The sequence below is a fragment of the Strix uralensis genome, chromosome 26, assembly GCF_047716275.1.
Source record: "Strix uralensis isolate ZFMK-TIS-50842 chromosome 26, bStrUra1, whole genome shotgun sequence".
In the NCBI taxonomy this organism is placed as follows: Eukaryota; Metazoa; Chordata; class Aves; order Strigiformes; family Strigidae; genus Strix; species Strix uralensis.
This window is the reverse complement of record NC_133997.1, coordinates 4,994,447-5,009,067: the sequence shown is the minus strand read 5'-3', so window position 1 is coordinate 5,009,067 and position 14,621 is coordinate 4,994,447. Positions and strand designations below refer to the sequence as shown.

The window sequence follows — 14,621 nt, the reverse complement described above, 5'->3', positions numbered from 1 at the left end:
TCCTTCGAGCTAATTTCGAGGTTTTGGACATCAAAAGTCTTCCCAGCTCCTTGCTCCCGCTGAACTTTCCTCCACGGCGCTTTCCCAACCGACGGAGCGTCCCGGGCCAGCGCCGGGGTAGTTTTCCCGGGAAGCAGCCGGGATGCGGGCGGCTCCCCCGGGTCCCCCCCGCCCCTTCCCTGCCTCCGCCCCCCCCCCCCCCCCCCGCGGTGCCAGGCGCCGGGATCCGCGCCTCCCCGCCCGGTTTCCGCGGTAACGGGAGCGCGCCCCCCCCCCCCGCCCCCGGGGCCCCCCCCGCCGCCCGGGCAGTGCGCAGGCTCGGCGGGGCTCGGCTCGGCTCCGCACACCCCATCATGGCGCTGCGGCCGCCGGCGCTGCTCCTGCTCCTGCCCCTGCTCGGTGAGTCCCGGACACCGGAGCCGCCTCGTCCCAGGGACCCGCCGCGCACTGGGAGGGAGCGGGGGGGGGAAGGGGATGCGCTGCCCCGGTCGCCATCCCGGGGAAGGGGCGTCGGGGTGTGTGTGTGTGTGTGTGTGTGTATGTGTGTGTGTGTTGAATTTGGGGGGGTTGGGATGCGCTGCCCCGGCTCCGTAACGGGCTGAGCGGCGGGGAGGGATGCGCTGCCCCGACCCCCGCGCACCGGGGAAGGCTGCGGGGAGGGGGGGGTGCGCGGCCCCGGCCCCGGGGGGGATGCGCTGCCCCGGCCGCGGGGGGGATGCGCTGCCCCGGCCCCGGGGGTCAGCCCCGGAGCCCGCAGCGAGGACCCGCCGGCTCCCCCCGCGGTTGCAGGGTGCTGCAGGGACTGTGTGTGTGTGGGGACACACACGGACACAAGGGAGGGGGAAAGGAGCCCAAAGCCCGGCTCAGCAAGGAGCGGGTCCAGGGCTGAGGGTGCCAGGAATGTGCAGCCTCGGCAGGCAGGCAGGGCGGACACTAGTGCCTATTCAAGACCAGGCACAGGCGCCTATTGTTCCGGGGGCCCCGCATGAATGTTTGCAGTTTTAATTGCAAAAACATTTGCTAATTCCCCTCAGGAATGAATTCGGGCTCATTTGTTGTCTGGCTATTAATAGTGGGGGGGGATGAGGAGGGGGACAGCAGCCGGTGGGCTTGTATCGCCCTTCCCCCCTGTCTGCCCGCATGGCAGAAGGAGAAAATGGGATGGAGTGGGGTTAGGGTGACAACCAGCAACTGATAACTAAAATACACGGGGCTGTTTCTGCCTGTACTGACACACAAATAAGTGGTTTGGGTCAACTCAAGACTGAAATACTTCAAATAGTTTATGTAAGGACAAAACAATTCTCCAGTGACTTCAGATAACTTCTTGGGCCTCAAATAAAGTGAGATTTGGGCATTATTTACCAAAAAAGTAAGCGGAGGGGTGAGAAGATGACTCTGACAGTCACCTGCAATGAGGAGATGGTTGTCACGCGCGCCAGGGTCTGTTCGCTTGCTTTTCTGTGGTTTGTAGCAGAAACAGTTTCAGCAGGAGAAATTGGGAGTGCCTCATCCTTGGAGCGTCGCGTAATCTTCCAGGTGCTAACTCTGGATTTGGATGCTCCCCTTGAGTGAGAAGAACGACAGAGTTAACACAACTTTTCCTTACAGTTGAGCTGCGAGGTAGAAAGGTGCCCGTTTCCTTCCTCTGTGATGTGAGCGGTGCCTGTTGAATCTGGCCTAAAAGATAGCCAGATTGGAACTGAGCTACAGATACATCTGTGTTTCTTTAGAGAGACAAAAGTTGCTAAAAACAGCCAAGCACCACTAGTTTCACACTTCTGCCTGAGAACATTTATCTGGTGAGTAAACCAAGTGGTAACAGGGTTTGCTCTCCATTTAAATACAAAGGGTTACGGCCAAATTGAAGTGCCTCATGCTGTACCGATTTCCAGCTGTTTTCAGATTTGGGGTCATCAGTCCAGAAGAGTGGGCAGAAGTGAGGTTGAGAATGAAAAAGTTTGTTCCACTATTACGTACTGAGGCACATCCCACTACGTGGAGGTTACGCTGTCAGCGGTCCCTCACATTAAACATGTACTGAGGTCTGCAGGGTTGGTGCTGGATAGCGAGGTAGGAGTGTGACCGTAAGGATGGGTTTGATGGCAATTTGTTAAAAAAAAAAAAAAAAGGCACAAAAGGAAGCGGGCAAAGCTAAAAAGATGCTGAGATCCCAGGCTGCAAAACTCTGACCTGTGTGCTTTAGGCTGTAAGGTGCTGCTCTGGCTGCGGAGCGGGGATTGCCTCCTCCTGCAGTGTGATTGCCAGAACAGACCCTGCTCTTGATCACGGCCTTAAAACATCGCCCCGAAACGGGAGGCAGTGAAGCATGGGGTATTCAGTGCATACCCAGCCCTAGGCACTAAAAGCATCTAAAGATTCTGCACACCAGGGAAATGCCGTGGTCATCATCAGACGTCAGTGATGGAAAGGGGGCTTAAAATTGACATCAGTGTTATGTCCTACCTTGAGGTCTCTGTTGCAAGCGCCCCCCTGAAAACAGACATTTAGATTTTGAGGATTTCACATGCTAGACTGTGGAGACCTTCCTAAAACTCTCAAGTATTTCCTGTTGATAAAACACGTTGATACCTCACAGTCCTTGATGGGGAGATACAGCAAGTCCCTGGCCCATTTCATTTTTAAAGCTCAGTGTGTTCAAACCTCTAATTCTGAGGTTTTGTTAATATGTTGGATTGTGCAAAAGGCTTTTCAAAATCTACAGAGTAGTTCTCATTTCCTTTTTTTTTTTTTTTTTTTAATATATGAAGTCCATCTGTCCCAGCCACCAACAACTGTTCCGAGTCAGCTGTCAGTGCCAAAAATCACTCGGTGGAAATGTTGTTAGCTCTACTGCAGTTATGATAAGTCGCTTGTTGGTATTTTCTGATGGGAAGTATTTGCAGTATTGCTTTCTTTTCAACAGGCAGTAAAAAATCAGGACAAACAGCTTTGAGAGCCGTGCCAAAATCAGAGGCTTAATAACATCTTCAAAAAAATTCTTAGGAAGGGCTTGGTGTTCCTATTTGGGTAAGCAATATCTGGCATCACCACCAAAGAGTAGTTGGATGCACATCTACTTTACAGCTGTTGACAAAGAACGTGATACCAGCACATTCCCTCTTGCTCTGAATACTTCTGAGAATTACTTGGTTACTGAAGCACAAGTAGATTCAAAGAGTAAAATGTGTTTTCTTTAGTGAGGAGAAGGAGCTGGGGACTGAGATGTTGCTCTGCTCGTGAACTTAGGTTCTTTTACTGACCTGTTTATTTTCCTTGTACAAGTTGAATTCTGGGTCTCTTGGCCCGCTACGGCTGTTTTTCAGTTATCTGTCCACGCACTGAGGATTTGCACCAGGAACACACGTTGAGTTGCCAAAAATCACCTCGACGAGTAGATAAAGCGGAATGAGCTGCTGCTTGTAGCTTCACCAACAAGGACAGAAGCTGTTCTACATCACGGCTGCGGGTGGGCCTGGTTTCTGAGCCAGTCGGCCCCTAACTTTAGCCCCCTCCAACGGGTAAAACGTTAGTGAGCCCCGGCTCGCTCCTGCTTCCCTTGCAGCTTACTTGGATTATTATTTAAATTTCTCTTGCAAACGGCGTTCACTGCTTTATCCACCTTTGCAATGAGTGTTTATGTGTTGAAGCAGAACTGGCCTCCCAGCTGTATATTTAGAGCTAATGCTTCACAGTTCATTGCATCAAGCCCTGATGACCCGGAGAAGGTTCGTGAACTCCTTACGGAGCAGGCCTGAAGTGGTGGGAGGGAGTCAGCGAGGGGAAAGATTTCCACAGACCAACAGGATCTTGAGTCCTCAAGAGTCCTTTCCTGCAAAACAAGAGCGTGTATTGCGAACATGCCCCTCAACAAGATAAAACAACTGCTCTGTGTGTAAAAGCTGGTGGCCTGCTTTGAGACTGCTGTTTATATAAAAAGAGATTAATTCGAGATATAAAATTAATTAGGATAATTACATTCTCAATCTGGCTTCTCTATCAGCTAGATTATGAACTGCACCATCTTTTTCCAATTGATAAGGGCTGTTTGCCTTCCCTCTGAACCCCTAGGGAGTATCATGTTTTTGTGAGACACAGGATCAAAACCAAATTCAACCACTAACCGTCAGTTCCATGCAGTGGAGGAGTAAGGGTGTGTGCCGTGCAACAAAACCCATTCCTTCGCTGAGTCAGGGCATGGCCTAAGAAGCAGTTAATGGCTTTAATTGTGCTAATGAATGTTCTGGACACAGTCTTAATTTTCACCCAGAGGGGCTAGATTGCTGTTTGGGTGCAGTTCTGTCAACAGCTGCGCTTGGGGCAGAGGAAATACCTGCTGGGTTGCTGCTCTGAAACTCCCATGCTGGCAATGAGAGTTTTCAGTTTCAGGAAAATATGCAGTAATATAAAAACTGGACTTTTTTTTTTTTTTTTTGGCTGGAAAGCTCGGGTATATGTTTGCTTATGACCCTTCAGAGTGCTAACACCCTCAGTATTAACTTGAGATTAGAGGTATTGTTTGGAGAGTTTAATTCTTTTTTTAGAGACTTACCAGCAAAAGAGTACATCTGTGGGGAGCAGGACAGCAAGGCACTCCATGGACTTCACCAGAACATTGGTCTCACTCCTGACAGACTTCTGCTTCTCATTTTAGCTAAGCGGAGGTCAAGCAGGCTTCCTCTGGGGATAAACACTGAGGGAGGTGTATATTGGAGATGTTTCCTGCACAAGAACGGCCAGCTGAGGTTCTCTTCTCACTTCTTCTGAGCAGTCGCTCGCTTTGATTGCCTTGCTGCATTTCATCCTGTAAGAAAGCTTTGTGTGGCTCCTGTGCAGAAGTTCAGCTGTCTAACACACAGCTTGGAACTGCAAAACCAAGACAGCTGCATCACTGAGCTGGTGCCCAGTTCTTACTAGAGTAGCATCCTAAGCCAGGCCTTTAAATTTCTTAGAAGAAACACTAATACGCAAGAAGCAAGGTCTAGAGAGGGTGTTCCCTTGCAGTTCTTCGGTGTCTGCTGCATTGGGCATTGAAGGAAATTGCTTTTGGTGCATGTTCCAAACCAGACAACTGGCAGAGAAAAGAGCAGCAGATGTAGAAGCAAAATTTATGAATGGGAGTTGGCAAAAAAAAAAAAAAAGGAATTCATCTCTGCAATTTCCCCCCCTCCTGAGAACACAGTTGGGTAGAATTCCCATGAACTCACCTGCAAACTGCTGAGATGGGAGTCCAGTCAACACTGGGCTGGCATTAACTAATTCAAAAGAAAACCAGTCACATGCATGCGGTAACCTGACAGCCCACAGGTACTTGAGATAAGCTCGAAAAATTAATGGGAATTGTTCTGTCGTGCAAGAATCACTTGTCAGTATAAATAATATAATGTATTGGGTTATGTAGTGCCCCTCGCGGGATGGAGCACGGGGCTTAACACAGAGTCAGTTACAAGGGGAAATGAAGGTTTCAGCGCAGCAATAGAGGAAATGAAATTAAATTGTGTTCAGATAATGCTCAACGTTTTGTTGGGTTTTTTTTAAAAGTCATAAATCCCAGGGATTTCAGAGCCAGAACACACTCTAACCTACTCGCATCGATGTACCTGATTATTACAACACAAGTGTAAGATCAGCAGGTTTTTAAGAGTCCTCTTAATTCATTTGGGCACAGCTGGCTCATTTGAAGATGTTGAGCTTTAAAACTGCCAATGTGCCAGGGACTTACTATATCTTTGGCGTGTGGCTGAAAGGCAGCAGTTGACAATGTTCAACGGTATTTCAAGATTTTTAATTGCACTGTTAAAAATGCATTTTAGTGGCCTAGGTCGGATTTTCTGCTGAGCTGGAGAAATCCACTGAAATCTAAGGGGATTTGTTCCCATTACTAGGCTGTGTTTCTAACACCCGTGGCCTCTTCTGAAAATCCCCACCGTAATAAACTTTGGAGCAATTTCTTATAGAAGTGGCCAGCATTTCACAGGTAGGGTGTAAATCAGGGCGCTTTGGTTTAGACTCTGTTTTGGAGGGTGGAAGTATAATACTTCTAAAAATTCAGGTCCACTGAAAGCGTCTGACTTCGTTGCTTACTCCTCTGCCCAAGACACCGAATTCACTTGTCATTTTTGAGTCTTGTCCAGTATGTCTCGAGATGAAGTCCTTCAATGGTTGCTGAAGGAGCCCGTAATACTCTACACATCCAAAGTAAGTCAGAATTTCAGTTTCATTAGCAGTAAAGAATAAGACTGCCAAACCGTGTCACGGAAGAGAGCTGTTTTGAGAAACCAAGCTTACCTTTTAACAGAGCCAGTAGCGCTCTGCACAGCAGTCCTGCTTTTCATCCCCAGTAGAAAGGTTCCTGCCGCTTCAGATCTCTCCGGGGTGGCTGCGTGCTCTCTCAGACCTGCTCGAGTCGAGTCGGTTGCCCAGCTGAGGATTTAATGATTTTCTCTAAACATAAATGTACACGGCTCTGCTTGATCTTTTGGGCCAAGATCAGCCATTTTTGTTTCGCTAGGATGTTATCCTTGGAAAACAAAGGGTAGATGTTGCTGCTTTTACCTGCACGGCAGTAGCATGTGCGGATCAGTGTCTGTCTTTGCTAGGTAAAAAAAGAGAAGAACCTCACTATATCAATTTGTGTCCTCGCTCAATGAAAGCTACCCAAAAGAGTAATTCATCGTGCTACTGGGCTGCCATAAAGATGAGGAGCGTTCCTTGGAGTGCTGGATGATAATGGCTGCGTGAGCAGCCCTTGAATCACAGCAGTGGAAAGAACCCAGTGTCCATAGGCGAGGCAGCATCTACCGTGTACCCCGAGGGTCCATTAAGGAGATTGCTGCCTGCTAATGGACTTCCTCCTGAGGCATCTGGCTGCTAACACTCTCTTGAATGATTTCCGGGAGCTCACACAGTTAACTGCAGGGAAGGTGTTGCAAAGTCCTGCAGCTCTTGCTGCTTCTGTCAAATAGCTTTCATCCCCTCAAAGGATCTTATCAACAGCTATTTTTAATACACACTTAAATCATTGCTTTAATCTTTTCCTTCTGCACTGATCTCCGCAAAAGCCCAAAGATAAATATTTCTTTATGCCCACCATGTTGTTTGGAGTTAGTTATTTTTAGAACCCGGAAAACATCCGCTCTGTAGTAGCGAGGTCCTGCACATCAGTAACAGACCTTAGAAAGGGAAGTCCCAGCTCTGTGCACAAAGCAGCTTTGTACCTGAGGCCCGGGGGAGTCCCTCGTCCTTGGAAGAGCGGGTGGGTTTTGTTGAGGGGTCTAGATCCCAACAACAAAGGTGGAAGGAGTAATACACAACCCCAAGTTAGGTGAATGATCTGTGCTTTGCTGAACGGGGCTGGATAGACATGAAGTGAGCTGGCTTCAAGCACTGTGGATCTCGTCGTTGATCAGCAGCTCCTACAGCAGAGGAGCTGCTGGTTTGCTTCCCTCTTTGGTCTTAGCTACTCTGCTGAGATTGCACATATATACATCGATGAGGCTGGTCTGACTTCTCAGGGAGCAAGGAGGCGATGGCTTATCTCATTTAAATAGCTATTAGTTGGCTGCAGCTTGGTCAGTGCTGATGGGAGTTGCCTTTGAACCAGCGATCTGGAGATGAAAGGCAGAAGTGCCTTGTAATCGCCTTCTGCGTCTCGTGGGTTCTCCCTCAGGCAGAACTGGCTGTTTGAGTTGGTAAGCATCCTTATGTATCTGGTGTTTTCCCTTCATTCTGGCCAGTTTTCAACATCCCATAAATAACAGGGCAGTGCGGAGCTCTGCCTGCCAGAGCTGCCTTGTGTGTGCTGGAGGGGAGGTTAAACCAGGTACTAGTTTCTCTTCTTCCATCAAAAAAATCCTCTGGTGGGCCTGGCCAACACACAGCTGTCCTCACCCACAGGCGCTGCACGCTCTCCCACACAACAGGGCAAGATGAGCCCTTTGAAGTCTGCGTTTGGGCTGGCAGCAGCTTCTAAAGGCACTCCAGTGCCCCCCTCTCCCAGTTGCCGACCGCGCCTCGAGTTCCCCAAGCCAACAGCTGAGCAGCGATGGGGACTGATGAGTCCGTGGTGCTGGGTCGCTGGGGCTTTGCCAGGGGACACAGGGGCACTCCGGATTCCACTTCATTTGCTCTGTGAGCACGGGAGGACTCGGGGGCTCTTGCCCGACGATGCGCCCAGGCGTGCTCGTCGCCCGCCGTGGGTCAACAATAGCGATTGTTCTCCTCGCCCGGGGAGGTTCCTGGTGTTCTGCCGCAGGCTCCTTGGTCCTCCTCTTTCTGCAACTATTTGGAACAGATCCTGTTTGGCCGTTTTGACAGTTTGACTCAGCTATTAAATGACAAAGGCAAGCTGGACCCAGGTTCACCGTGATAACAGCTCTACAGGGAGGGGAGATGAGGGTCCGATTCAGAGACGAGGCAGCTCTGTTCTGCCCGCAGCACGTAAGGGAATCCCCTAACCTTCTTGGCTGTAGCACTACACAGTCTCGAGGAGAGCGTGTTTTTGGAGCTTTTTGTGGTCTAGTGACAAACATGTCATAATTCTGGCTGCTTAGATATTTCCCAAGAGCTTTTCAATTCCTGGCTCATCCTCGGTCACTTCTGAGAGACACACGCCATACGTCTCACATCTGTCACTCAGCTTCACGTTCTGGACGTGAGGCAAAGTCTTTCTTTGCTACAACGGCTTCCCTCTTTTCCTCCCTCCCTAGTTTCCTTTTTGTATCTGTATCCCTCATTGAGAAGCAGTAGCTCCTTCAAAGAAATGCCAGGGAACCCATTTGCAGAATTTACAGCTGCTTCCCGAGGCTTGAGTGTCCTCCTCTTTAACAGCAAGCTGTTAAGCGTGTTCTTAAGTGGGAAGATAAGTGGTGGTAGGATCCTTTCATCTTCTGGCTCAGCGCAGGCTGGAGATAACTGATAAGGGGATGACAGCAAGGAAGATGCATAGGCACCTTTGGATTTAATTCCTACTTTGCAAGGCAGTCTTTAAAGCACATCTCTGGTGGGAACACAGGCTGGTAAAATAAAGCTGGTCCTTCCTTTCTCAGCATATGTCTTTTCCTCATGTCTGAGGCAGATCTTCTGTCTGTGCCAGCAGAGCCGGTGCAGAGTGAGCTAGGTTCTCCATTTCAGAGCCCTCCTTCTGGTGCTGACATTCGAGGGACTTGGCTTGAGTTGTCTCTAGACACTGTTTCGGCTGGTGATTTCATTTCCACATTTCTTTTTTTAACAGCAGTCCTTTGCGGATTTGAGCTGTACTTTAAACAGGGCTGCATTTGCAGTGCGGGAGTAGCAGCCTTGCACATGATGGGCAAAGATGCATTCCTCTGCGAGGGGCTGTACACATCAGCGACAGCTTCACGTGGGTGGGAGTCTTTAGACCACTTTTTAACAGACTCCGCATTCACTTCCAGAATTCCTGCTTGAGTCCCTCGTCTGCTGGCTGAAACAGGTGGCAAGCACATGCCTGTAAGGGTCTTTACTGGGGGTGGTCTTCAAGGTCAGCTGTATCCAGCCCACATTCCAGCTGAGTCCCTCTACCTCATCTTCTGGCCTAGCTGGCTCTGAGCCACCCAGCCCAGAGGTTCCTAACCGTGGTACACACGCTGCTTGTTGAAAACAAACCACTTGAAAGTGGTGTGTCTGTGGCCCAAGCCTGTGCCAGCCTGCTGCATTTTCCTCCAAGGAAACGGGGGGGGAAAAGCAGTTGGTGCAGAACGTGTCAGAAGCTCAGCATCAGCTCCGGGGCACGCACGCTGCCTGGTGTGGCAGAGAGGAGCTGCTCATCCCACGGCCCCGTGAGAGGAGGCAGCACCCGGTACGACTCCGGTACATGGCAGAAGGGGCTGTCTCCACAGCAGGACGTACCCCAGGCTCTGTGGGTAGCAGCAGTAGCTGTGCAGATGAGGTCGGTGAGCTGCTGGGCATGCTGGGCTGAGGAACGTCAATAAAAGTTGAGCTGTTTGAGTCGGGGAGTTAAATAAAGCCTTTTGGCAGGGTTTTGGCACACTCCGCAAGAAAGCATGACCCAGAGGAGACAATGCCCACTGCACGGAGAAGACAACATCCAGGTGCTGCAGTTGAGGGGGTTCAGTGAGCCCTAACGAGGGCCAGGCTGCTTCCGAGTGCCCACTCCTGTCTCTACTGGTGTGTTAAACAGAGGCTTCTGCTCCCAGCGCTCCTCAGGCTCTACGTGGTGGCAGAGCTTTTACAGACGAGGCTACAAACCTCAGTTTATCTGCCTGGCATGCCTCCCCTCTGCTTTATCTGGGGAGCTGTTGCGTAGCTGAGCGGTGCTGGCTTTGCCACCCCCGAGCTCTTGCATCACAGCCCAAAGTGTGAACGGAGGCTGCAGCCTCCCTCTCAAATCAGCCCCCAGTGCCTCTGCACCTCGCTGTTACTCAGCACTTTTCACTGACAGGGAATTAAGTAGGATTTCTGGGTCATTGTGGGGCTGTCAGGAGGAATCGGCTCCTGTAGACCTCATTATCAAGCCTCTTTCTGCAATGCCAGACTTCAGAACAATTGCAGCCTGGTTCCCTAAACACTGACTAATGAGACAGAGCTGTTAGCAGCAGTTTGCTAAATAAAGGCTGTTTCTGCCCGAGACAGAGTAAAGCCAGACTCGGTTTTCTTAGCTGTCTTTCGCACAGAAGGTATTTCAAAGGACCCTTATTAAAATAATGAGCTAGATGTTGCTCTTGTGGTGGCTGCGTAGGGTCAGTGCTTGATGCTAGTGCCAGGTGCTTCCCCAAAGCAGTGACTTCAAGTAACTCGTGCTCAAGTGACCTAAAAACCTCTCCAGCTCCCTTGGTTTCAAGGTATCTTGAGCATTTACCTGAGCTCCTGTGACTTTGTCCTGCACTGATAGTGACTTGCTGCCTTGCGGTAGACGAGCTGCTTGTAGCTCTTGGCAACCTCCATTTCCTTGGGTGCCGTGGAATGATATTCTTCAATCTTGCTTGGCATCACACACACGGCTTTGGGAAGGTGAGGGATCCAGCATCTGAGCAGGTGGGACTGCTGAGAGGACTGCCTTAGATGGCTGCTTTTGAAAGGAGCTGGAGGTTTGCAGATTGCTGATAGGATTTCTACTTCTACCTACATGCTGAGCAGAAAGGACGTAGCCCCCCGCTCGAGTAGTGTGAGGCTGGGTAACCTCTGCGGATGCTCCTGTAATGAGATTTTTCATCCTGCCTCTCTTCCTGTTGTCAGAAGATGAGCTCCGAAGCACGATGAGATGGGTCTGCCTGCCTCTGGCTGGAGCAGGCACAGGAGAGCTGGGGATTATTACCTGGCCAGTTTGCGGGTTGGTTTGAAGTGGTGCTTTGATGTGGCAATGGGAGTCCGTGGAAGGTAAACGGTGTCTAGACAGGTTTTTCTCACTCTCTGTTGTTGTCTCTGAAGCAGCAGAAACAGTGCCAAACAGGCTGAATGGCTCCAGGATGCGAGAAGCAGAGCTATTTCTAGAAAGATGGAACAATGGTTCTTCAGGAGAATCCAAGCCAGCTCTCTCTGAACCCTTGTGGAACCTCCTGGAGGTGGAACTGCTCCTCTCCCTGCCCCTTGCACTGCCTGGATCAGTTAATTGCAGCTGGATCCTATTAAGGGTGCGCAAGGGAAGTCCAAGAAGTGGCCGGTGTGTTTCCAGGTGAGGTGGCATGGTCCAGGATAGGTCCATTAACCAGTGCTCTGGCCGGCAGGGCTGGGAATCCAGGACACCAGTCAATTTGGGCAGCAGTCAGAGAGGGATCAGGCTGGCTCCAGTAGTAGTGTGCTGAGAAAAGACCTCCTCGGTTTGGCTAGCTGGATGCTGCCACGACTTGCCCAGCAGAGCCGGCCTGCACACCCAGTAACAACGGTAGCCAGAAGTTCAGCTGCACTGGGAGGGAAAGAAAAGGCAGGCCATGATCTAGAGAGACTTGTCGCTGGCTGGCAAGCTGTGCTGTCAGCGCTGCCTTGGCTCTGATATGCCATCTCCCCCCAGGCTGTTTGGGAGGGGAAGTGGAGACCGCATTTAAATGCCTATTGTCTGTCCTTCAGCTGGGAGCAGAGCCAGGAGAGAGCAGCTCTGGCAGCATCTGATACAGGGGGCAGATGTTAGGGGAAGCATACTCATCCGTAAACCGCTGTCGCTGGGATTTTCAAAGGAGCCTCAAAGGTTAAGTGCCCATGTGCTGGAACGTCTACGTGAAGGTCAAGAGAGAAATCCTGGGCTCCTGGGATTCCTGCTGGGCTTGGGGAAGCTTTTTGAAGGTAGCTCTTGCCACAGGGATGAGCCTTTGCAGCCTCTGTGGGTTGTCCAGGTGACGGCTGTTCTCGGCCCCGTTTGGTTCAGCATAGCAGGGGAGAAGGGCAAAGCCACACAGTGCCAGGTTTAATCTCTCGTGGGGGCCTTCGGAGGTGCGCAGCCGAGATCAGTCTGGCTCCCTTCTCCTGTAGCCAGCTGCCAATTTATGCAGGCATGAGCTGGAAGTGGAGTTTTTCCCCATCCTGCCTGTCCTCTCCCTTCACCCCTGCCAAAGCAGGGCTCGGCCACAGGTTTCAAGCAGAGCTGGAAACTTGGCACTGAGGCAAGGAGCAGAAAAGAGCCCAGCTTGCTCTTCTATGTCTGGGTTGGCTTCTGTACTGCTGTGGGGAGTACAAATATGTTCCCAATCTGCTTCACTGACGTGACTCCAAGACACACAGGCAACAGATCCGCTGACCAAGAAGGGGCCATTGTTAGAGGGACCTTCTTGACTGTGGCTCTGCTGTGACCAGCCAGCGCTGGACTGCAGCCTGCCCCGCGCCTCGCTCACAGGATCCAGAGCGCTCCATCCTCCCAGGTCCCCCAGCTTTAACCGCACATTAGCCCAGACGAGCCAGGGGTTCATTCCCCGTCCATCCGTGTGCCCTGATCTGGCCTTTGGATTTACATGCCCATCTCTGGCAGCAGGTATTAAATCAAGCTGTAGAGAAAAAAAAGAAGCGTTGCTTCCCCGTGAACCACCCCAGACATTCGCCGACATGTTGCTGATTGCACAGAGGCAGACGGCCTGAGCAGACTGGTAGCTTTGCTCTGTGCTGGAGCAGCGAGGAGCCAGGGGAGGGGAGTGATGGACTGATGGACACGTTACCAGTTTGGCTAAGGAGGAATAAGTCCCCCAAGAAAAACAGAGAAGAGGAAGGGAGTTACCTCATTTGTTTCCAGCAGCCAAGGCAGGGTTGTCCTCCGAGAGGTATTTCCTTAAGCTTTATCCAGACCGATTTTAGTTGCAACTTTTATGAACAATAAAGGCTTCCATGGTTTCCCTTGGAGGAACTGGAATGAATCCAAATAGATTTTAGTGCTGAGAAGCAGATTCTGTTATTAACGTCAGCCTAATCGTTTCTCTCTATCTCCTTCCCACCTTTTTTGCCATTCATACTCCTAAAAAGCCTGCAGGCGGTTATCAAGTCCGGTCCACCCTCTTCTTTAGCTGCTTCTGAAATTGCAGACCAGACTGCAGCCTCCCCTGGCTTTTAGGGTCTGTGAGAGCATTTAATATGCCTGCACCAGGCTGGTGGGGGGATCGTCCCCCACGCCTCAGGAGAGACCTGGCAGTGCGACATGTAAACCCCAAGGCCAGCAGGACTGTGAATTCTAAGCTAGGCTGAACGGGGGACCAGCACGTGCTGCCGGGCCCGTGTCTCTCTGGGAGAAGGGCCTCTGACCAGGACTCAACTGGGAGCATTCGGCTGAGAAAATTCTCTGCTAAAAATAGCAGCAGGAGATGTTTAAGGAGAAAAACAAGTCAGGGACTGGGAGAAGTTAGTTCCCAGATATGTGGCTAATTCAGCTCCTCCAGGACAAGTAATCTTTTAACCCCTCCACGCCAAGGCTTGTTTCTGCTCCTTTAGACAAGCTTGCCTTGGTCAGGAATCCAGGTTGGGACAAGCCAGAATGGCTTTCCTCCTCACTCTTCGCTCTGGCATGGCATTACTTTCCTCCCTCTTCTGCTTATTTATGCCAGCATCTTGCTAACAGTGTTCTATGTCAAGCTTTTCATCCTTTATCTGTCTGTGACTTCATTTGGGCTCCCTTTAATTCCCGATATACGTTCTAAGAAAATAATCTCTATTGAACCTGCAAGCGCAACTCCCCCTGCAGGTTTGCAGCCCATGCTCAGGCTGATGTTAAGTCTGATCAGATCTGCTCGCCTGGTTCAGGGCTGCCCCTAGAACAACATTTTCCCAACTCACATGTCTTCAGGCATGCACATGGCTCGCACAGCTTTCTACCGAATGCCTTTTCCCCTTGTAGATCTGCAGCCTTTGTTCTGACAGATTCGCTGCAAAGCTTCAAAGCTGCCTTACAGAAGATGGCCCCACCTCTCCAGCGTGGAATGACGGCAGTAGTTTCACAGGCTCTTGGTCGCACGCTCATAGGCAGATGTGAATGTTCCCTCGGTGCCTGCAGTCAGTCCCTTGCAACGTTCATTTGTACATGTTTTGTGCAACGCATTAGCTAGACAATTGTGTTTTATACCCGAGGCTAGAATTATACACGCAAAAAAGACAAAAATGATACTGTAAAATCGGAAAAAATGTTCTTAAAAAGAGCTGTTTTCAGTCTTGTCATAAATGATTTCTCTGTGTGC

At 50.6% G+C, this 14,621-nt stretch overlaps 1 protein-coding gene across 1 annotated transcript in view; it reads left to right on the top strand.

The window, feature by feature from the left end:
* Positions 1-297: 297 nt before the first annotated feature.
* Positions 298-14,621, top strand: part of JAM3 (junctional adhesion molecule 3) — a 31,299-nt gene continuing 16,975 nt past the window's right edge. The window contains exon 1 of the mRNA XM_074894961.1: positions 298-399. Within this exon, the coding sequence (XP_074751062.1) occupies positions 354-399 (46 nt within the window). The 5' untranslated portion in view covers positions 298-353. The remainder of the gene's footprint in view (positions 400-14,621) is intronic.